The sequence below is a fragment of the Vidua macroura genome, chromosome 7 (assembly GCF_024509145.1).
Source record: "Vidua macroura isolate BioBank_ID:100142 chromosome 7, ASM2450914v1, whole genome shotgun sequence".
Taxonomy (NCBI): Eukaryota; Metazoa; Chordata; class Aves; order Passeriformes; family Viduidae; genus Vidua; species Vidua macroura.
Genome location: NC_071577.1, coordinates 17605569 through 17630374, shown reverse-complemented (window position 1 = coordinate 17630374; position 24806 = coordinate 17605569). Strand labels below are relative to the sequence as shown.

Sequence of the window (24806 nt, the reverse complement as noted above, 5' to 3'; positions counted from 1 at the left end):
ATTTTATTATCAATATTTGAGATACATATTCTAAACTGATTCTATAAAACACACCACTTCACAAAAAAAAGCAGCTGTGAACAGAAAGGCCCTACCCCTCATGACCTACATTAAAGGACATTGTCTTAAATTTAAAATCTGAAAGCTCTCAACATTTTTCCTCTTCAGCAAGCTGTTACTGAATAGCAATTAGTCCTCATCACACTGTTGTTGACTGCTCATCCTCGGCTGTCCTTTGTGCATCACTTGACTGGGTGCAGCAGTGAGACATTTGGTTATAGGAGTCTGAAAACCATACCAAGGTAGAGATGTGCTCAGGAAGAAAGCACATTCAAACCCTGCCAGGAGCAAAATACAAGATGGAACAAGACAGCATGTGTGGAAATTAAAGTGGCATGAGCTGCCCTCATTTACAGTTTGTGAGAAGGTTATCCTATCCAAAATCCATACAGCTTAAAGGGCAATACACCTTTAACTCTCCAAAGAACTTAAATGACCTGATAGCTTTGTATCATACCTTGCACAAAGAAGTGTTCCTGGCTTTTAAGAATTACAGTCTAAAAGACACAAAGAAATGCTTTATCATCAATATCAGAGTTCCCATTTGAAGAGTGCTGTTCTTGTTTTTGTTAAGCAGGTCCTACACCAATACTGCTATATAAAAAATTATTACATTAAGTACTGAATTTAATGGTTGGAAAAATACATGTAAATTCTTCTTTCTGCCATTTAAAAACAAATAGTTAGAAAGGGTAAATGTACACAATGGCAACTTCATATTTCTTACATTTTGTTTGCCTGAACTCAGGTAAGAAATTTTTCTTCTTAATAAAACACAACACTCACCTTTTCAGCAGTTGAATGAAATGCAACAGCTGTTTCCAACCGGTGTACTCTTTCTTCAGAAGTCACTGTAAACTGTTTCCACACTCTGTTCAGTCTGGGAAGTGTGTCCCCTGAGGACCTTGAAGTGCATCGCAAGGACTGGCATAGGACCACTGTTGCCTGCAGTAACTGTCTCCCATAATCGTAAGTACTCTAAAAGTTGGAGGGGTTGGGAGAGTAAGTGCATGTAAAAACCCGGCACTTTACCTGGCAATGAAACAGCATCTTAAAGCAGCAACAGCAGGCAAGTTTATGGAAGCTCCACAATTTAGGTTCACAAAGTACATTGAACTAATCTGGTCTACTAGAAAATGCTGATAAAGTAAGAATAAAATTGTACTGATCAAACAGTGCTTTCACTTTTAAAAAAAAGTATCCAATATCTGCTGCTGCCTAGTGTTCACACTGGCAAAAGAAGAGAGCTCCCCAAGAATTCTGAATAGCTGTTTGGATCTTCCAAGGGATACTTGATATCCACTGCTGAGAGAACTGTCTCCCTGACTCCACTGGCACCATGTCTATGGTTAGCCAGCATCCAGGTGCCCTGAAGCACATCACTGTAACAGCAAATGACCCTCCTGTCATCATCAACTCTTATTCATCAAAAGAGGAAATTCCAGTGCAACAGGTGGAATTAGAAAACATCACATCTGTTAACTAACAAGTCCTAATTAGACACTGCTAAAAGCAGTAAATGACTGACAAAACATCTGACCAGGTGCTTTGGCCCAGCTTGTCAAAAGTTATTTTGAAGACTGTTTGAGATATATCTTTTACAAGCCAATGAACTTTGGTTGGTTGTTTGCATTGCCTATGTAAAGGTTAACTAAGGTAGTGACCTGCAGCATTGCTGCTCTTGATGGAACTGCCACATCTCATTAGGCCCATCACCAACTTCAGCAATCAATTTCTTCACTCAGGCATTGAGGCAAACCAGTAAGACCAGTGACAGCTGTTCAATGACTGTCCATATAGATATTGATTCTGTTTAGGAGAAGATGTGAAACTGCACAAACCCCATATTGCTTAAAAAAAGAGAACACATTTCACCTGTGCAACATCAACAAATTTTCGATGTTTCTCCAGTAAAACTTTTGTTTCTTGAGCATCATCTCCCAGTCGGATGTGTGTCTTCAGCAGAGCATCCAACAGTTCACTTAACCATTCTACTGCCTTAAAAACAAGACAAAAGAATAAAAACTAATACATTAAAAAAAATGAAACCAGAAGGGTGACATTACTTCAGTACTAGCATATACTTTTGATACAGAAAAAAAGTTAAATGAGCTGTCACAAGCTGGTAGATCATGCATGCAGTCCCCAAATATACTATTTGCAGACATTGCTATATCCTTTATTTTCACTGTACATATTCTCTAAATAAAACTACATTTGAAAGTTGCAAAGAAAGTACTGTAAAACTACCAGCCCCCATAAATCAACCCAGTGGACTACAAAGATCAGAATGATGAAATTCTAGAGGTATTTCCATACCTGAGCAGCATCCTCTTCACATTTAAATAACTGCACCATCTGAAGCATCTTCAGTCGCCGCACATCCACCATATCCTCACACCTTAAACATCACACAGAAAGATTCATCAACACCTGTACAGCAGACACAAAGCACTCTGACACTGACAACAATGTTTTCAAGTGAGAAACATTTAATATACAAGCACTCATGAAAAGGCGATCAAAGCTGCTTAGCTTGGCCAAAATACCTCATGCCACAGACAACAATAAGGAACTTGCAATAAATAGAACTGAAAACTCCAAGTCACCAAAATCATGATCTTCAAGATTCCTGATATGGCTAAGCTGGAGGCAGTAACACCAGAGACAGCTACAAGGTCTTGCAGCAGCATCCCAGGTTCCTTACCTTGCTGCACTGGTAAGCTCTGCAAAACAGAGGCTTATGTGGCTAAGACAGACTTTATCCTATTAAAATTTAGATGAAAGTGGGCTTCAACCTGGCATAATTCTGAATTGTACTGTTTGTTGGGGGCAATGTTTTCTTGATGAATACAATGAGGCTGTTTAAAAGATAATACATTTTTCCATTTTTTCTTTTTAGCTGATTATAGATGGTAATATCTGAACCCTTATATGATGATGTTCTTTGCTTTACTTGTCAGGAAGCATTTCAAAATCTAATTGATATAAAAACCGATCCTAATTATCTTGTTCTGAGTTGAGCACAGTTTTCAGTTCTTTCTCCAGAATTTCAACAAAAGTGTTGAAAGTTCTTCTCTTTCCACAATGAGACCTAAACTAATATATCTAGCAGAATGCTTTCCACTTCAATTTCAGAGCCTATTACACAGACAGCAAGACTCATGCTCCTGCTCAGTGCAAATGGAATTACTAATGTCAACAACAGTTGGCTTTATAAGCAAATGCAAAGACTGTGTGCATGATCTTTTCCAAACTGGTTACAAACATAAGCTCTTCCAAAGAACAGTTTGTTAGCATGCTGCGTTTTGTTACACGTCCTGCAATGCTCACAGAAAGGACATCAGCTGCTCTAATAATGCAAGAAAAGAGTTTATAGGCTCCAAAATCATAAATAAAGCAGCAAAATGCCCCTAAAAATAAACATTACAACACATGTGTATGTAAATAACAAGAAACATTCAACAGAACTTGAAAAAAAATAAAATTAAATGTCACCAAAAATACTATTACATCCTACTGAGAAATACTTAGTCCTTTTACTTTCTTGTCTCTCATCCAGGCTAAATAACCTTCTTTAATCATTCACAATCTGAAAACTGCTTCATACCTTTGTCTGGAAACATTATTGATGTTTTAGTCCTCTGACTTCCCACAATTCTATAACCCTTCTGAGAATACGGACCAGAATTGTGTAACACACAGAAATTGACTACCAATCTATACAGTGACACAATGACATTCCTCTTTCAGTTTTTTATTCCTTTCCTAGTAATTCTTGGCATTCTATTCGATTTTCCCTGTGTGTTTGAACACTTAAGCAATTTCTGCAAGTTTTCCAATGTTCATCTTTGAGCTCACAGCTGATTCAGAGTCCATTACTGTGTATACAAAGTCTTTCTCCCATGCACATCTCTTTTCTCACTATGGAAATCCCACTGCCATTTTACTGCACAGTGACATGTCCTGTGTAGCTTTTTGCAGGTAGCCCTCTAAACACAAGTATTGCTTAAATTAATAGCATTCAGAGGGCATACTTAAAACAGTATTTTCTCTAAGCACTACCAAAACACATAGCTCCTTACACTAAGCTCCCTAAGAAAACAATTTAAGAATAGTGGAATTAATTTGTAAAATGGGCAATTTGATGCTCACTAGACCTTGCTGTTGCCTAGAGGCACCTCTTTGCTCAGCCAATGCCCTTGAATGTCAGGCCCTTTCTATGGACAGTACTACATTGTCTCAGGGCTTCCAGCAGTAATACTGGCAATAGCATCTAATTCTCACTGTTGAGTAGAAAAAAAAAGGCAGTATCACAGAAAATCCAGTACTATTACATCTTTAATTATAAATAATCAAATTTTGGAGGAAGAGGATGATGATAAAGTCCATCCTTCTTATAAATTCACCTCCCTCCAACATTTTTCCCAACCTCATCCCCAACTCTGTATGATTTTCCAAAACTCAAACTCTGTGTCCTGGGGTGCCTGTATGGTCCTGTATCTCATCTCTTTTGAAATCTGTGCCTCCATTTTGTACCCTCACCTCATTTGTCTTCCTATCTTCAGGAATGAAAATACCATATGCAAAGGACAGAGCTTGTGATAAAGAGGATAAAAAAGGCTGTTTATTATGTTATTTTACACCCATCACCACTACTGTAATTATATTATACTCCCATCTCAAACTGCTAACATATAAAAGACACCTCTTGCATATTTTCATAACTCCATCTAAAAGGAATGTCTCACTTTGAAGCGTTTACAAGGACAGGAAAGCATTCAAGTACTCCATCCAGTCCCAAAATACAAAAGGTGCTTGTGTTTTTAGGAATGCACTACAACAGATTAGCCTGGGAAGTTTCTATCCCATTAAAATATATTACAAATATAAATGACAATTGTTAAACATCCCTTAACTGAACATAAAATAAAATGGGTTCTTTACAACAAACTAAATTGTATAAAAAGTGACTTGTTAATACACAAAAATCTTAATGACTCAAATTGTTGTTCTTACCTTTGTTTTCTTAGCTGCATATCTTCCATCACTCCTTGGATATGGTCCACATTTTCTTTGTTTTCAATGGTCACATCTTTCCCATAGGCCCATGATGCCTGGTTAGATATCTGATCAAGAAGACTTTGACCTTTCTCACGCAAGCCCTGCAAGCCTAAGTCTAATAAGAGAAAGGGAATAAAAAGGTCAGTGATCACTCAGAGTTTTGGTGGGTTTTTATCTCAATGGAGAGAGAAAATGCAACAGAATCATACATGAATGAAGACTGGAACCTGGAAAATGAAAAGGACATTACTATGTCCTTCACTACCCTTTCCAACTCACATTTGAGCGAGCATTTGTCTATATGAACAAAGAACTAAGGCTTTGGTATTTTATGACCTAGCAGATAACAAGAAAAGGAATAGAAGTTGACAGCGTGTCAGCTTTTCAGCATATACATAGCTAATTAATGTCTTTCATCCACACAGTTATGCAATTCCTAAAATATTTATCACTGCTAAGCAGTTGTAACCTAAGTGTTCTTCCACTGCTGGCAGAAGTTACTATTTTATAATACATCTGATATGGCTGACACAATTTTCTACACTGAAATTTGTCAACCCTTGGGATCTGCTGTTACATCTCTTATTTGGCAGCTCTACTATCTGTTTTCCTGAAGGAATATCTCATTTATGCATCAAACTCTTGTACTGCAATCATAACTATTTCTACCATAAATTATTTTTCTTTGCAGCTCTTTCTCCCACAACTTAATGAACAAGCTGATCACTCTAGACTCCTTCCAACTGAAATAATTCCATATGCTTGACAGTGTAACAACCTTCAATGTGCCATTTATTAACATATACATTCAAAGTTACTGCAAAACACCCAGTACAAGCATTCTAAAACGGAGTGGATAAAACTTTAATCATCAAGGCATCAGTTCTGGAGACAAAAAGATCGTCTAGGCGCTATAATCCTAAGTCACTAGAGAAGATTAATGGGGGAAAGAAGTTTGTTTACAGATGAAATGCATGATAATGGCATATAACAAATATATATACATATATATATATATATATTAGATGTAAAACATTTAAAAGATAACTGTTCCAGACCAGTTCCCCAGACAAAACTACCACACAGCAGATGGCATAAGTCGCCCACTGTAGCTCAGTGGAACATTACATAGTGAGGAATCGCAAGTCATAAGATCTTTTCCCCTGCTTTTTTGGTGTTTTTTTAAAAAGGGAACACTCTTTCTTCCCCCTCTAATTCACTCATTACAACGTGTATGTCTGAAATGCAGAAATATCTTGCTTACCAACACTTTTCAATTTCTCTTCCAGTAGTTTCAGTGTTTGTTGAATTGATGCTCCATCTGCTGGTGCTACATCCACACACAACATTCCTAGTAAACCATCCAATTGCTGAGACAACTAAAATGTAAGAACATAAATGCTGATATTTAAAAAGAAGTTTGAACTTCAGATGGTTGGGTCTACAATATTCTAATTGTTTGGAAATTTGTCATTTTCAAATTTCTCTTTGCAGCTACAGGAAATGCAAGTCAAGATGAAAGATAAATGAGCCATCTGCTTTGTAGAAATCCAAGAGCACATATCTTTAAATGGTGGGAGAGTAGAAGCCAAGATTCTACTTATTTTTTAAGAAAAATATAGGATACGAACATGCCATTTTACAAAAAGAAACTATGAAAAGTACAACAAATTCCAGTCCAATCAATGCACATGCCTCTAAATTAAAAAAAAAAAAGAGGGGCAAAAAAGTAACTTTTCAACTACTAACCTTTTTATTTCAAATGCTACTGAAATGTAAGACATATTACAAAGTACCTCCCTCCTAAAACAAGGGGGAGCCAATTTTCTCAGTGTTTCAATTACAGTAAATGACAATGTACAGCATTTTCCAAGTGACATTATATTTCCCCTCATCTCCCTGAATATTTTTCCAATGTATTCAACATTTACAATACTAAGGCAGTCATTTATTGACAGTGCCTTAAAAAAAATAAAAAGAAACACTTACATCCTGGGCAACACTGTGGAATTCAAGTGCTGCTTGTAATAGGTTCTGCCTGAATTCCAGCTGACTGGCCTGCCTGTAACACACATCACTCAGCTGTTGCTGCAATGCTTTCAATTCCACAAGGTCCTCCTCATCCCCTGCATTTAGAAGAGCTGCTATCTGCTGATTAAGCTCAACATAAACAGCAAACCACTCCTAGAAACACAAGAAGATGAAGAATTAAAAATGCCAAATATGATTTTATTTCTCTTAAATGGTACACATCCAACTGCAGGCTAATAAATACTCAGATTGAAAAATTACAGATTGCACTATCTCACAGAGAAGGAAAAAATATTCCTGATTTTAAATCAAATCTCAATAAAGTGCTTAGTAAATGTTAATACACACATTATAGTATAAGAAATTTAGTGCAGAAAGATAGGAAGAGTTCAATGCATGGCTCCTAGTCCCAGCACAAACTTCCACCAAAAAAGGAATTTCACCATTTTAAAACAAATTTCTAGTGCTTAAATGTCTGTACTGGTCTACTGAAACAAAAGATCGTTTTTGCCAAGTGATCTGTTATTATAAAAAGCTGTTCACAGGACAATCCAGGTGCTCCTTTCAGTGACATGATTGAAACTAGCAATTAATTTCCTTAAAATATTTAGAAAAATACTGCTGTTGACAAAGTGGAAATAATCTCTATCTTCTGAACTAAAGAGAGTCCATGCACAGAAACTTCAATATGATCCTTGTTACTTATTTAAGGAAAGCTTTATACTATTTAATTCAAAACGTGCAGATTTCTTTCTCACATGGTTTGATTACTGAATACATACACAAGATTTAGTTATGTTGTCCTGTTGGTGTATTTGCAGAGGGAAATAGTTCAAATATTTAACAATTTGGTGAGATTTAAAAACATCTTGATTCATCCAGATCACATTCACATCTTGCATGACTGAGATGTCTGTAAAGCAAAATGTGTTTGCTCAACAGCTCTAATTTTGACCTTGAAGTGTCCTATGCATTTCTGTGGAACAGCACCATCTCTTGGCCTACAATATTTGATTTAATTTGTATTCTGGTCTCGCTCCTATTGGGATGTTCAGAATTTTGTAAATTATGTCTTCAGCTTTTGCATCATTTATTTACAAATCATGCAAAACGGAGTATAAATATCCATATTGTGAATTTTTTTCTTTTTTCCCAAAGCTGCCTCTACCATCTGCTCACAGAAAAAAAGAGAGTATGAAAAGAGCAAGAAGGGAAACAAAGAGAAAGTAATGGAAAAGTTAAATTAACAATTAGTCAAAAATTTAACAGCAGAATAAATTTCTCATCTGTCCCAAAACGGACAACTATGAGGACATAATGTGAAAACATCTTCCATTGTGACATATGTACTATAGATACACAGATTCAGCACAATCAGTTCACAAAAATAGCTCTCTGACACTGAACATACAAATCCAGCTAAATGTGACATACAAACTACAATATGAGAAGTAAAAAACAATTAGATTAATATGTTTAGGGCTTTTGGGTTCTGTTTATCTTTTTTTTTCAGTTTTATTTTTAGCATTAAAGTAAGTAAGAGTTGCAGTAATTTATTTTGATCAAGCTATCAGTAAAATTAAGATGCCATAAAACCAGGTACAAAAAGTGTGTTTCTCATCTTTTTCATGGGAGAACTTAGGCACAGTTGTATGTGACAGCTCAAACCCATGGGATAAAGACCTGCTCAAAAACAACAGTTCCAGTGTATTGCACATGAATAAAACTATCAGAAAATTAAAACCCTCCCAAAATCCAACAACCCTCTCCCCACAAAAAACCAAACAAAAACGCACCCTATGGAAATTATTTTTGTCACTTCAGAGTAAACTGAAGTATAGAAGTATCTTCCAAACAAATCAAACATTTTTACAATCTCTTCAAAATATTAAAATCATTATTAAGCAGAAGGTGATAAAAAAAGCAAGCACACAAACTGTCAATTCAATTATTAGGAGAGAAAAAACAGGAAAACAATGAAAGAGGAAGCGTACACTAAAAATCAAAGGAAAAGGCAAAGTACATTTTTCTAGCACTGTTGACAAAAAATTATTTTAATCTCTGAACAGGCATCCAAATGTAAGGCAGAACAGTGGTCTTCCAATTAATTCTTTTGATATAAAATAAAGTATTTTTTTTCTGACTCTTATTTCTGCAAACTCCTGCCAGCACCTGAGAACCAAGCTGTGCTCCATACTGCCAGTGCTTCAGCACACTGCAGGGCAGCCTGCAAACTTCAGTGGGATTTCAGTGATTGCATTTAGCCTCAGCTAAATCACAGTTCTCTGTTACAGATATCCAAGTGAAAACAAAGTATGCTCAGTCTTGTTTTCTCTTTTCAGTTTGAAATACCAATATAACTAAAAGACACTGAAATTTACTTTTGTCAATGAAGTAGGTAGTCTAGGGTGTTTGTGAGTTTTTTTTTCCCCTTTCCAATTAGGATTTCAACTGCATGATGTTTTATACTTCAGAAGATATTGATTTCTACAATGCTTGAAGAGCTTGAAGCAATGACAAGATAGAGGAGATGGGATTTACTTAACATAACAAGGACACCTACACTGCTGCATCCAGCAAGGAAACCATACTCACTGAAGGTGGAGTCAGTTGAACTAGTGTAGTCTAGGGTGCTGTGTTTCTCAGACTAAAGGTCTGGGGTATTTTTTCCCCTTAAATTACATCTGAAAAACTATAACCCAGTGACTATTTTTGTTGTCATGACTGCAAACAGCACTTAGGAAAAGTGGACAGAATTGCCAGTGTCTATATATGAAAGTCAGAAAAGGTGAAAAGCACTGTGAGCAAAACTCCCTTTGGGAGCACTGAATATTCATAACCTAATTACAGTTAATCATCTGATGGAAAGACAAAATTCTACTGAAGCTTAGGAAGTACTCAAAATTAGAAGCAAAGGCATCAAGTTAGTGTAGTTACAAAATAGCATCCTCATGATTTCATTATGAACATAAAGTCTTGATCAATTAAAGCCTTAAGCCAGTTTCAGCTACTGCTAAGTGTTGTCAAATGGAGACAAAAACATTCAGTTATTCACCTGACAAGTGCAGGACTTGTCAGACATTTTGGCAGAGAGGAGAAAGTAAATTTATTCCTTCTACTCTACATGAATATTTAAGAACTGCTGTAACATACTAAACCCAAGAAAAATCACAGATAGAAATCTGTATTTTTCTACAATAGAAAAAAAATAATATGCAAATATATATTATATGACCATATTAGTTCTATAACTGCTCAGGTCATTTCCTCTGTAACTCAGAACACCATGCACTATGCAAAATTCTTAGATACTCATAACCAAAATACATTGCTCATAACTACATGTATTTAGAATTATTTTGATACTTGAAAAGGGTATAGGAAATCTCACACTGTGCTGACTCTCAATCTCTTCATGCTTCTGTTGCAAAGCTTGTGAAGCTCTAATGGAATCTCCTATTCCCCACTGGGTTCTTAGCTGTTCTGATCCAGGTCCTTCAAGCCAATTGACAACCTGTCAGTATGACAAAGATGATAAAAACAAAGTAGCAAATCAATTATACAAAAACTGGTATAAGCAGAAGTTTGTAACACAAGCAGAAATTAAAACATATGCTTATTAAAAAACCAGATATTTTTCAGCTCTTTAAAAATCTTGTTATTGAATCCATTCACATCCTTCAAAGTTTTAAGTAGAAACTACTTTTTGTTAACCTTAGCCTGTCAACTCCATGAAAACAGGTGGTAGCTATGATAAGATTTTTCAAATAGACAATTGTCATTTCATATCTCTTGTCAATAAAAGAGCTCAAAACACAACGATAATGGATCTCTTGTGTTCAAACCAGATTTTTTTTTCCCAAGTCATTACAATGCACAGTTGTATTCAACCTCACACCTGAGAGCTTTCTCCTTTTTTTGCTGAATAAACTAACACTCAAGTACAGGATACATACGTGTTCGAAAATTAAACTTACACATCAACTTGCTCTACTCAAATAACAGAAACCTGTTACTGAGTTTTTGTACCCACATCTCATGGAATTTGTCTTTGCAGGGTCACAGCAACACAACTTTTGACTACAGTATTGGATTTCTTTTATTATTATTTTGAAACTATTTTTTGATGTAAATATTACTCAAAGCAAAGCAGAATGTCTTAAATTCTGGTTTCCTTACACAAATTTGAATTATCAAATGATATCTATGGAAAAATTTCCTGAAATTTTTTAAAATATCTGGGAAACAGAGATAGCTACAATGAAACCAAGTGCAGAAGTCACTACTGGAGTCCTGAAGTAAGGAAATGCAGCAATACCTCTAGATTCTGAACCCTAATAAAAAGGCATAGGAAGCCAGCTTCCTGTCTTTAATGTTAGTTTTGTTTAAACATCAATCACAAAACGGCTTCACACAGATTTTCAGGAAACATAATACAATACACAATGTAACCCCACAAACATGAAGACAAATGAAACAGGGACTAATTGGACCATTTTCCCAGTGCTGCTAGACTGCACTGCAACAGCAATCAAGAACAATCATCATTACAGAAGGCTACTCAATTCACTCCATCTCTGAGTCATCACGTATCTGCCTTCCCGCTGCCCGTTTTTGCCCCATGCCAAAGCACTGTTTCAGAGCATATATTCATTAATCCAAAAGCACTCTGAGTCTTCCCTGCTTTTATCATTTCTAGGACAAATTAAGACTCTACAGTTGCAGGTTCTTTTTGTTTAAAGAGAAACTTCCTGTTATGCTCAGCACCTCTGCACAGCTGTTATGGGTTAAATATGGAACTGACCTAGAAGTGAAGGGACCCAGATGTCCCCTTCTAAGGTCAGAGTGGCCTGGAAAACTTACACATGGAAATGACAGTTCTCATGCAAGTCTGAAACAGTGGACAAAGCTACTGCTCAGCAGTTACCCTCTCTGGCCAAGACCACCTCCCCATTACAAGTTTGCAGCAACTACTGCATTGACTCTGCAACTGCTTAGGCCAGCACATGGCTGTTCTTGTGATAGATGCTTAAACTGAGGAGGGAAGAATTACTAGGGGACATGCAGAAAAATGTGATGTAATTTTCATAAAATAAACTTTAAAATCATTAATGACAAGACTACTGCAAGAGGTCACATTTATTTTTGTGACTTAAGATTAGAAAAACAGTAATTAACTCTTCTGCCTAAGGAGGGACAAAGCCAGAGTTTATCCTAGCCTACACAGTGACAATAATAAGCAGCATTTAGAAAAACTGCTTATTACAAAACATCCGACAATCATTGCAGCCTTTACATTACAAAATTAAAGACAAAGGAGAGGGAAACAAAACCATGGAACAGAAGCAAAAGGGGTAATTCAAAAGAGAGGGTAGGATATTCAAGGCATAAGGGAGAGAATCGGTTTTGGATAAGAGGGCTTTGAGATATGAGTAAGAACTAAGCACACCACAGTAAGGAGAAGCAGAAAATAGTGAAATTGAAACAGGAACACAAAAGCAATCCAGGAGTGGTTAGCAATATAAGATGGTACACAAATAATGAAATATGAATGTAACTGTAAAGAAAGCTAGCAGAAAATCAAAACAGACATACAAAAAAAAAAAAACCAACAGCAGCACAAGGGAAAAATATGCACTCTAATTAAAGTACTGCAAGTACTGTTATATAGCAACTTCTGTTTATTTTGTCAAAATAAATTCCATGGCACTTTGCCTCTATCGGCTTCATTCTGTACATCATTAGCTTCCAACTTTTAGCCTCTAATTCTTTCTATTAGCCTAATTTTTTGCTGTAAGCGCAAGGAAAGGAAATAATCTCCTAGATTTAGTAAGGTTTTCTCAAATATTTGTATGCCATTTAGAAAGTTTTTAAATACACTTAAAAAAAAAACCTGATTCGTTTGGCAAAAGAGCAAAACACATTCTTCCTGTGTACTGAAACTCAGTTCATTGCCAGGTAACATCTGTAGTGTACACACAGCAAACAAGTAACTATTTCTACTACAAATGTTGCAAAATGAGGCTGAGTAATTGTAAACTATTCTATTTAAATGCATTAACAATGTCAGTTTGCCAAAGTATAATAAAAATCATATCTTGTTCAACCACTAAAACTTAAACACAGGGAAAAAAAACTTCACCTAATTATATCCAAGGCTGTGCTGATATGCTCTACATAGGATTATATTAATATTTAATATATTTTTAATATTTCCAGCTCAATATGTCAACAAATGACATCTACTTTTTAGATTTTTTTTACAGTAATTGAATTACTATAGAAATTAAAATTATCTCCTCGGTAAATTTCTATTTTCAATGCTAGACATCACAAAATTGATTAGTTTTTATTTTTACCCATATCTACAATGCTGTAAAGTGCAAGTGCTCGACATGCACTCTGCTCATGCATTAGAAATGCCAATGTTAAAAGGTGAAAAGCAATTATCTATTCAATTTTCTGCATATTCAAACTATACAGAATCTTAAAAATACACATATCTAATTTCAAGCGATAAACACAAGATGAATAAATTAATTCCATTTCCTTGATTTTCTCTACTGAGATTCTGCTGTGAAAATGTTGAAAGTGCTAATTACACGGCTGTTTCCAAAGGACCAAGCGAGTTCATCATGACCTTTAACATGCAATTGATTAGGAAGTTTATATTCATTCTTGTCAGGGTGTTCCTGAAATACAGTTAGTTTAAGCACTTCACAGCTTAGTTTAAACCACCAAGCATCAGACAAATAAAGGACTAAATAATGGCTTATCTTCATTAATGGGAACTTAAAATGACTGGGTAGGGGAAGGTTTTCAACTCTCAAGCAAAGCTGATGCTCAGTCAAAGGTCTTCCCCGCTTTGCCTGCAGGGCAGGCATTTGCACCTCCAACAATGCAGCCATGCACTGCCACAGTGCCCATCAAAGGGACAGCCCCAAAGTAAGAAAGCACATTTATAGCAACCTCCACATATCAGAATAGCCTTTGGAAAGTCACTGTGGCAGCTAAGATGTAAAGCACTGTATGAAACCAGCACACTGACATTTGTGAAGTGATGGGAGGCATGAAGGTCTCCCCTCCATTTTTTGCAGAAATCACAGTCTGAGACTTGAGCTCAAAACTCCACCTCACTGCATTCAAGAAGAGCTCCAAGCTTACCTGCATTACCTTCTGCTGAATCTCCTCTAGCTGTGTGCGTTTGCTTCGCTGCCTACAAACCTCCTGGTAGCGGGTGTACTGCTCTCTGAGGGAGTCCAACAGCTTCATGACCTGTGGCTGAGCCAGCAGCTCATCGTCCATCGGAGACCAGGAGACCCCTCCTTCAGATCCATTGAACCGACGCTGCTGTAACTCAGAGAGTAACTCGTGACCTTCAAGAATACACAAAATGATGTGGTTAATCTAGATTCAAAGAAAAAACCCATAAAAATAAGTAGTAAGACTGCCTGTTTTTAAACCACCAGCAGTACATTTCTGCAGCAAAATGCCTTCCGTATTGTAACCATTTGGTGGCTACTAAAATGAATTCATTCTATAAGGCAAATATATTGACATCAGCAAGAAAAAAAGCATTCCCAAAATTAAGCATAACAGTAATGGTAATATTGTAAAGATGTTAGTGGGATTATAGAAAAAGTATTTAAAATGTTTGGAGTTCTTCCATTTCTTAGCATCACTTTTTTAAACCCAAAGATTACAGTAGTCTATAAGCTTGTTACATTGTGAAGATAACAACTGTGCCGTCTGTGCTTCCACTTGGGACCTAAAATGAATCATGTCACTTTACTGATCAACATTCTAATTTTTTGGCTTACTATACCTGTCTGCAATACTGTCTCAGGATCAACTGATGGAAGGAAGTTCAAATCTATTGATCTTTGAAAAAAAAAAAAAAAACAAACACATTATTAAAATTTTTATTATAATAGCACTAAAACCTTCATCTAAGGCTGGAACTACCTAAGGGTCTTAAAAGACTAGGGTTTTTTCTCAGTTAGTGAAGTCCTCATTTTTTTAACTCATTAAATCAAAACACAAGTGGCGGTGCATGTAATCAGTTGAATGAGTGTCCATCTACACACTCATTTACTTCGTAGTCTACATTATAAAGGCTTAGAATTTCTTTACACATTTCAAAGTATTTAAAGTGTATCATTTTTTCAGTATTTTTCTGAAATTCAAATGAAATTTTATAATCCAAAAGCACTGATTTCAAAAAGTGTATCACATACCTCTCTCTCTCTTGTTGAGTTCCTTTATCACTTCCATTGTTAATTAGAGCAAGCTCATCCAGTAAAGATGTTGATTCTTTAGTGAACTTTTCAAATACCTAAATAAGAGGAGGGTTTTAATTTAAGAAATCATTTTAGCTAGCTGAAGGCATCAGTGCAAATTTATTCAGTAGTTCCATTACTATACTTCAGTCTCTATACAGTGTAATTATTTCCCAACATTCAGATGGTAGGGAGGAAACAGCAGAAAACAAAGTTTTGTTCACGGAACACTTAAGAGCACTAAGATTCCTTAGGGAGAAAGTAAATATTACACTGAATATAATGAATACTGAAAAAAATTGAGATATTTGCAAAACCTGTAAGATCTTAGGGACATATTTATTCTACATCTTCATTTAAGCCTTTAATATTGCTAGAGAATCATGGCATGTTACACAACTACTGGCCAGCTTACTTGGAAGGATTAAAATAATTTTGTAAAGATTCCAGCTTCTAATCACTATTAAAATGGGCCATATTGTAATAGATAACTAAAATAAAAGAAAAATGTATTACACAGAGAGATTATATAGAATAAAATATCCTCATCAGTTTCATTGAACTCAGGGGCTTCTGATCTCAGATAACAGCTGTACAGTCAAGACACTGTGCAGTGTTCAGACAGTTCCTCTGTACCTGACTTCTGAGGGTTGGTTCTGCTTTTTAACAGAACTGAGCACGACTGAGTGTCTTACGTGACATGCACAGTAACTTTCTGGTTTTTTTTCTGTTATTAAATTATTAATCAATAGCTTGCCCATGAATTTTCCTTAACTTATCTAGGACTACTTAAAATTTCAGAGGAAAGCAGGTGCAGTTGCAACACACCTGGCGATCCTAGATGGAGACACACATTTTAAGAACAGATTACACAGGAAGGGAACACGCTGTGTCACTGAAGATTAAATATTGTTTGAAAATTCTATTTAAATAACTGAAAAGCAAGTATCAATGAAGAAAATATAAAGAACATTCTGGACAGCTATGCACACCAACAGTTGCTTAAAAAACTTTGTGCTGATTAATAATTAAAGGGTGTAGTTGCTACTGGCCATCTACTACTTCTTGGTCTGCTGGGGAAACTGCACTGACAGCAAAGGTTTTGGTGTAGAACAGCTTAAAACCACAGGAACCCAGACCTAAGAAATAAACCAGGAGGATCTGCAGAGTCCACATATTTTTCTCCTTGTTTTGATCTTCTCCTAGAGCAGCCAATTTCCCTTTATAGCAATATACTCAGGGTCTTCTAGAGTTAGTGTTACTAAAAGAGCTTCATTAAGGAACTGGCTGTTCAACAAATTGACGACATTAGCTTTGTCATCCCTTGAGTAAAGACAGTGTTACTTATCACAAGACTATTCATGTAAATGAACCGCACAACTACAAATGTGACCATTTCCTAAACACTCTGCAGTTCCTACACAAATGAAAATTTCAGGGCTCAAGAAGGAGACATTAAAAAACCCCCGAACCCCAAAACACAGATAACTAACCAGCCTCTTATTCAACCAATCCATGTGATCATAGGTGAGAGTTCCTCCAAAGTCTTCTGTTAGTTGGCATGGTTCTATATATCGTGTCAGCTTGTTAGCAGATACTAAAATAACCTGCAACAATAAAAGAGGTCACTTGTAGGTAATGCTCACTCTTTCCTTAAGTATCTGAGAAGTGTGCCTAGAGATACTGAGCAGATCTTTCTGTGATTCAGATTTTACTGCTAAATGTTTAAATGAATTGCTCTTTGCAATTAATGTGGGCCTCAACCAGACAGGAAATTCTGACATGCAGTGTATTCTTCATGCATAATCCTTTAAGTGCATCATCTCTACCACCTTATCTATTTACAGTGGAAAAAAGCAATGTGTTCTCTGGATATCTGTTTTCCTGCTGGGAGCTGATGCTTTGTGATTAAGTCATATACCACATAATCTATTTCTAGTGAATATAGTAGCAGGCTATCGTACTGCAAAGCACTTGGTATTTTTACCACTCTCTGGCAACACTTTCAGTCCCAGAGGTGAGTTTGTGCCATAAAAGTTAAGTGCCTGCATTTACTGTGCAAATATGCTCAGCAAAAGTTGGATCAATCGTACTCTTTCCATGAGTAGTCAAAAATTCAAATCTTAGTATGCTTAAAAGCCTGAGTTGTTCACCCAGGAGACAAATCTAGCTCATCAGCTACATCAAGGCATACAGGAAAACACAGGTCCACTGCTAGGTGGAAAACTAAATTCTTGCCTTCATTTCTGCATTCTAGAGGCTCCTGAATGAGCCTTATTCATATAAGCCCAACCCAAAAGTTGGCAGCACAGCTTGCTTTGATGAATGATATGCTAAGCCTGGAATAACTCCTGTGGAAAAAAACCCAAAAACAACCTCTCTATTGAAGCAGGCATATTGAGAATATATAACAAGAAACAAAATAAAAAAAGAAAAGAAAATTTCTATAACCCATCAAATCATCCACATACTTTTGCAGGGCACAAGAATATATGGAAAGAGCTAGACAGAGACTTCTATTCCAGTTCCATTTCCCTGCAGATACTGAAACTACAGAATTCAGAGTAGCTCCAAACAAATGGTCTATTATTGCAGAGGAAAACCTTTCAGCAACATCCAAATATACACTATTGTTCTGTACTCTTAATGGTACATGGCTGCTGTAAATGGAATTGGCTAGTAGTTTCTTTAGGTGATGCCAGTAACCAGACCAAACCCCAGAGGATTCTACGTCCAAAAAAGGAGGAAAAAAAAAAGCCTTTGTTCTTCCTTCTTTTGGCACACTTAATAGTTTAGGTAATTTTTAACATTCATCTCTATGATTTCATTAAAAAAAAGAAAACTAATTTTAGTATGGACATTCTGGTATGGGAACTAAAGCAAACAGGGCAGCTGGTTCTTATTACTGAAATACAAGTTCTGAAAAGACCCAAATAGCCTGACAAAATAGATGGACTGCATTAAGACCACTCATTTCAGATTTTTTTTAACTGAGATCCTTCAGGAAGGAGTGGGCAAGGGATAGCCCTCAAACTTCCACTAGGGAGATGTTTTTTTAAAATAAAAAAATTCTGAAAGAGCAAAGCCTGCACAAAAAATACTTCAGCCATATGAAAATATAATCTTCTGCCAAAAAACAAACACCCAGAAAAGAGATTTGGTCAAGACCCAAATTTTCTATATCTTATTAGAAAAACTCTGAAAAATAAAACTTCCACCTCATTAATAAACCTCGTTATAACTTAAAGCATTACTTCCAAACCCATCCATTCTCCAAGTTTCTCATTTAAAAAACACTTATTTCTTAAAGTGTTTATTGATTGTTCACTGGGCTACTTGCTAAAATGCTGTCTGAACTTTTCACAATATAAACAAACATTTGAATTTTTGACTAGGTTGTGCCAGAAATGAGGGCTCCTGAACAGAATTTAGCACTTGCTCTAAACCTGAACTAGTGGCAGTGCTAACCTATCATCTTCTATATGCTTTAAATTAGTAAATCAGCTTGGATATTTTCTAGGTGTCAAAAGGGCAGTTTGCCTCTCTGAAGCTTCAGAAATAATGTTTTAATCAGCTACTATAGATTAATAGCCTATGAGTGCACGGACCAAGAGCCAAATAAGAAAAAAATGTTGAAAAATGCAATGTGGACAGTGAGAAGACACTTCATTTTTACAGATCTGAATTCTACTTCAAGCTCAGCAAACTTCTGCTGTCAGGTTTCCAAAATGTTTCAAAATCCAGAGTAATTATATTTGACCTTTTGTGAAAATAGATGTCAAAATACCACATCCTAGAAAAAGCTGTTCCTTATGAATTAGAGTTTCACCCTTGCTTTTGAATTTCACCCTTCAAAGTATTACCACAGGTAAATATAAGGTAATTTACAGCTGTAAAATCAGAAATAACCCAGTTTGCTTGCAACTGAAATGATTTTTTGTTTTCCTTTTTTTCCAAGTCAAACTATATTCATTCCAGAAAAAGGGAGAAAAAAAGCAGCTTTCATAATCCAAATAAAAGCCTTTGGACAGCAGATTATAGCTGGATGTTAAAATGAAGAGCTTAAATTTCCCAAGGGAGAAACAAGTAGATCTGGACAGATGGTAAAACAGGGGGAAAAAAGTATAAATTATTGAATCCTTTAATCTTTGCTTCCCTTCCCACTTGATCCACCCACTTCTGCCAACAGGGACAGCTAATAAGCTCACAGTGGCACTAGGTTTTAAACATGTCCTGTTTGCTACTGACCAGAGGCATGGAATCATCATCTGCACTCAGTTCTTTTTAAAACCTGGAGGAGTGGCAGCAGCTCTCATCCTTGCTCTACTCTAGTCAGTAAACTTGCTCTGTACAATATTGGCCTGCTAAATCCTTTTGAAAGCCTTTAAAGGAATAACTCAGAACAGTGCTTTGGGAAAAGCGGAAGTGCTGTATTTCTAATAAAATCAAAACAACCATTGTAAAAGCTGTCAAGCAAAAGAAGAAAGACAAAGCTAAAAACATGAACTGCAAAGTCTTGTGCATTAAAGTGCAAAATTCTATTTCACAGGAGTGAAAATACATGATTTTGACTCATGCAACATGTATCTTATGTAATAAAAAAGCTTTAAATACTGTTTGCAGTAAGCTGACCTCTCTATATCATTTCTGTTTTCTGCAATTTTCATTGATCATCTACAAGGAGATAGAGGCAGAATCAAGATGAGAGAATTCTAGATATTCAAGAGGACATGTAAAAGTGCCCCCAAAATGTTAAATACATCCATCTGAATTTTCTCTCTTAGGGGAAGAAATGAAAAAACTCTTTAATACAAATGTCACAGAGTCAAACCCAGGAGCTACTTGAGAACAGGATGCTGTAAAATTTCAGTAACAAGAAGCTTTTTTCTGATGTGTGTAATATCAGAGCAGCCACATTACTCAATCTGAAAAGGAGTAGTTACTTTCCAAAAGAGAACAATACAAATGTCCCTTGAGAATATAAAATTCAAACAAGTGTAATCTAAATATGATCTTCATTGCCACAGAACAGTAAAGCAAAGACTACCTCTTCCTGAGGAGAATAATCCTATTTTTTGATACTAAATACTATTTCAATCAATTTTTTGGAATACTATTTGATTAAACACTGAGTAGCATAGGGTATTATTTGTTTAATATGGAACACTAATCTAAACAAAGATAATTTTCTTTAACATTACACAAAGAAATACTAGGTAAATATTTATCTGGCCAGTGCCATAGAAATCTGTCATACTAGAAACACAAGAGCAGTTGGCAGAACCTAGATAAACACAAGATGAATTCCACTCCCAGGAACTGCCTCCTTCACTTGTGGTTTTACCCTCTCACTCACCTTACCCTCCAGGGCTCACAATAATTAGCACACTCTCATTTTTACATCCCAGAGAAGAGAAAATAGGCAAAGATTCTTGCATTTTTCAACACACTTTCTTTGGACAGAATGCAGGATGTGACATAAATGCAGGCTTACATGCCCCAGCTCCACATAGACAATTCCTTAATTTGCCCAAGAACCCATTGCCTCCCATATTAAAACAGCAACAGAGATGCATACAGATGAAAAGAGATGCAGTTAAATAAACAATTTTGACTGGAACTTCCATATGCTTTTTTAGGAAAGTCCATGAAACTATAAATTCTGGTGCCTCTGTCTCAAAACACTGAACTGAAAATGGACAAAAATTAGATCATTCCTACAAAGCGTTACTCATTTTTTAGTCTGTGGAGCAATACTCTGCTCATTAGTGTAATTCTTAAAAGGTAAATTAGAGACTTAATATTTTTCAGAGCAGATGCTGCAAATAAATTGTCTTGAGACATTCCTGACACTCTTTACTAGAGAGTTAGAACTGTCAGCTGCTATAGTAGAAGTCTACAGCATTTAGGACTACTTAAGACTTTGGACTTCAGGATTATAAAGATCTTTATGCTACACACTCTAATTTTTTCAACTAGTCCATAGTAGTTTACTACCCAGTTTTTCCTTTCTCTTATTCCATTTTTATGCACTTAATTTCTATTCTCCAAATTCTCAGTGAACTTTTAAAATTTTGCTCCCTGATTTCCACAAGGATAAGAACAGCAAGCACATCCTCTTCTTTCCTGCTCCTGACAAACTGATTTTCAAAGTACTGATCTAGTATCTAAATCAGGCTCAGAGATTATTTTTCCTCTAAGTTCCTTAAATTACTGACATGTGCAAAATAACCCCACCTATCTATAGGCAATTTTGCATTGTGTACAAATTTGTACATTTCTTCTATTTTTCTAGTAAATTTTTTCTTCCAGTAATGCTCGTTGTTCTCAAAAGAAAAGCTCATGCTCAAATACAACACACTATATCTACTAAAAGAGTGATTTGCTTCACATTACTATGTAGAGTATATTAATAAAAAAGCAAAAAGCACCACCTCTCAACTCTCTAAAACACAGCAATTTTTATACTCAAATCCTGTTCTTCAATCTTTTAAAGCATTAACGGTATTAAGTATTACAGTGTCATATATGCAACATTTCAGCTGAAAGACAGGTTTATAACTATTAAAACAACTATCCTCTTGTGAAGCATGGCACGGGACCAGATAAAACTGCTTCAATTAACACATGAACTGATTGCTAATAACGGAGGAATGAAGTTACAGAAGAAAGTTCTGCTGGAGGACAAATGGGAATTGTCCTGAGGCAGGTCCAAAACCAAACGCTAATACTAACCAGAAATAAAGATATGAACTTTTACTCAGCTGAATCAGCCCACCTCTTTGTACTTATCCACCCAGTACTGTTTGATCTCAGTTCCCACATTTACTTTCAGTGCTTTGCAACTCATCATCACCACATCTCACTCTGAAGCAGAGGATCTCTGCCTTTGAACAAAAAGGAAGACACTGTGATTAATGGCTTCATATGGGAATATTAAGCAAGGTATTAAGAACAGATCAGGTAGTAGGAAATAGGAGGTAGATGTGATGCCACATTAGAAATCACAGTTACACAGCATTTACTTCAAATAAGAGGAGATTACATCCAAGTGAATAAAAATATTTCATATTTTAATTACAATTTTTAGTTCATAATTATTTCACTGGTGTAAAACAAATCCTGAATTTTCCTAGTAGCTACACATATCTAACCTGTGATCCAAAACATGAGTTGGGTGTTGTTTGTTTTTACTGCCAGTAATGCAAAATTACGCAGCTGTAGATTTGTGCCTGTGTTGGAGCCTTCCATGGCCTTATCAGTGCTCTGCACTCATATCTGGAATAGAGGAAAGACATACTCCTGCCTCTGACACAAATATTTGGAGTCCAGAGAAGGTGGGTCATTTTTACTGAAACAATTTTCCTGACTGCAACCAAGTAACAGAAACCAAAAGGTTTGGGTACATAATTCCAGTGGTCTACGCCAACAATGCCAACATGATTCTAGCACAGAACATGCTTTATAAAATTACTAAGATAACTAAATTAAAGGATTATCATTTAATGACAGTTAGCCAAACCTTAAAATGAAACAAAAAATCCTTTTACTATCATAGTCATGTAAAATTATCCCTGCTTTGTTGATATATTTTCTGTAAGCTTTCTGCTTATTTGTCTAAAAATGCATTCTAGCTGAGTCATGTTAAAGAAAAACCCAGGAAGAATCTTCTAGAAGGACTAACTTTCAAGCTATCAACCCTATCATATGTACACTAACAACTGCTATGGCACATACTTTCATATCACTAATTCAAAGACTTTGTGAAGGTACCCAAGAACTTTATTTACAGGAATGTAGCTGGGAAAAGACAGCCTAAATCAGACAGTAGCGACTTCTAAAGAGGGGCTTTGCCTTTATTACTGCTGCTCTCTGGACTCTGACATTTACCTTACGTTGTGAAAGATCTGTGTGAAACTGAATTATTGCAAACTTAAGTCACTTTCTAACCAGCAGCTCTTAAATCAAATTTTTGAGTACAGATGGTTAGTTCAGAGGCTTTTTAAATTCTCATCTTGGATGTGGCTCCAAGCAATATGCTAGTTTATAAAAGTGGGTACCACCACACTCATGTTTTTGATTAAAGACAATGTGACTGGGCTGCATGCTACATGCCTGTTGTAGTTCAAACAAGATTAGCTTTAAAAAAAAAGTGGAAACTTTGATGACACAGATATTTACTAAAAACACAGGAAAAATTGAGGTTTCCATTAACCTCCCAAAGATAACAAGGGAAGTGCTAACATTAATGTGTAGTCCCTTGTACACACTCTGCCTCACAACTCAGAACAGTGTCAGCTTGCATTTGGCAAGGGATCTATAACCTGTTCCTGATGTCAAAGAACTCACAAAATGAGAGAAGATGCATGCAATACCAACAAGATATTTGTCAGAATGGTTACAGCTGATAGAGTGACACCACACACCATGTATCTCTACAGCCTATTAGAGAAGTCATGAAAAATTTCACACGAAATCCTGTACAACAGTTTCTGATGCAAAACACCCACAATATGTATCACAGAGATTTATTTTCTTGCTAAGCAAAGAATTAAATGCCACACATTTCTAAGTTAAGAATATTAAATGAAGAAAGTCTCATTAAAGATGGAAAAATTTAAAAAGCCACAGTGGTTTGTTAAGGTTATCCACAAAGCATCAAGAATACAGCTACTTTAAAGACACTTTAGTTGTCATCCAATTACATCAGTATTTTGGAAACAGTATTTTTGACTGAAATAGACAAAAGCTCAACATACCTCAAAGCCAAGTCTATCTTTCTCTTTCCAAAAGCAGAAATGTGTAACCTTCTTATCCCAAAATTCATCTGGCTTTACTACACAAACAAGTGACACCTCAGCTGGAACAACATTCTGTAAAACAAATGAAAAAGTAAGTAAAACATTCAAGATTAAACCACCATTTACCACAGAACTGAATTCCACATAGATTTCATCATCTATACAAGAATGTAAAAATTGGAGACAGAAATTGAAGCCTGCTTCATCTACCTCACGTATTTGCTCCATCCTGCTTTGTAACACTGCACAAGATTTCATAGCAAACTGTGACAAAACTGAAAAGAAAATATAACCTCTTTATACCAGTGCTAAGGACAAACCATTAGTCTATGCTGTGTTAGTACAGAAAACTGAACTATTGGCTAGACTTAATTTAATTTATGGTATTTCATTAAAAAGAAGAAGAAATGTTAAAAACAAAGCTTTCCACCAATGTTATCTTCTATGTAGAAGGAAACAGTAATCATAAAGTTAGGGAAAAATTGTATATTTGTTATCAGATTACATGTCAAGATTATATCCTATACTTCTTTAGTACATATTACTTAGACTAAAATGAAAAGGTTGAATA

The 24806-nt window shown here is 35.8% G+C and overlaps 1 protein-coding gene across 5 annotated transcripts in view; it reads right to left on the bottom strand.

Moving 5' to 3' along the window:
- The window catches only part of SESTD1 (SEC14 and spectrin domain containing 1), a 48387-nt gene that overhangs the window by 3574 nt on the left and 20007 nt on the right, over positions 1-24806 (bottom strand). For all 5 annotated transcript variants that reach the window (XM_053982723.1, XM_053982725.1, XM_053982727.1 and 2 more), the window contains 12 exons: positions 24194-24307; positions 16928-17041; positions 15393-15490; positions 14981-15036; positions 14320-14531; positions 10547-10669; positions 7114-7308; positions 6389-6503; positions 5080-5239; positions 2380-2461; positions 1936-2058; positions 847-1038 (listed from right to left, as the gene is read on the bottom strand). In XM_053982723.1, the coding sequence (XP_053838698.1) occupies positions 847-1038; positions 1936-2058; positions 2380-2461; positions 5080-5239; positions 6389-6503; positions 7114-7308; positions 10547-10669; positions 14320-14531; positions 14981-15036; positions 15393-15490; positions 16928-17041; positions 24194-24307 (1584 nt within the window). The remainder of the gene's footprint in view (positions 1-846; positions 1039-1935; positions 2059-2379; positions 2462-5079; positions 5240-6388; positions 6504-7113; positions 7309-10546; positions 10670-14319; positions 14532-14980; positions 15037-15392; positions 15491-16927; positions 17042-24193; positions 24308-24806) is intronic.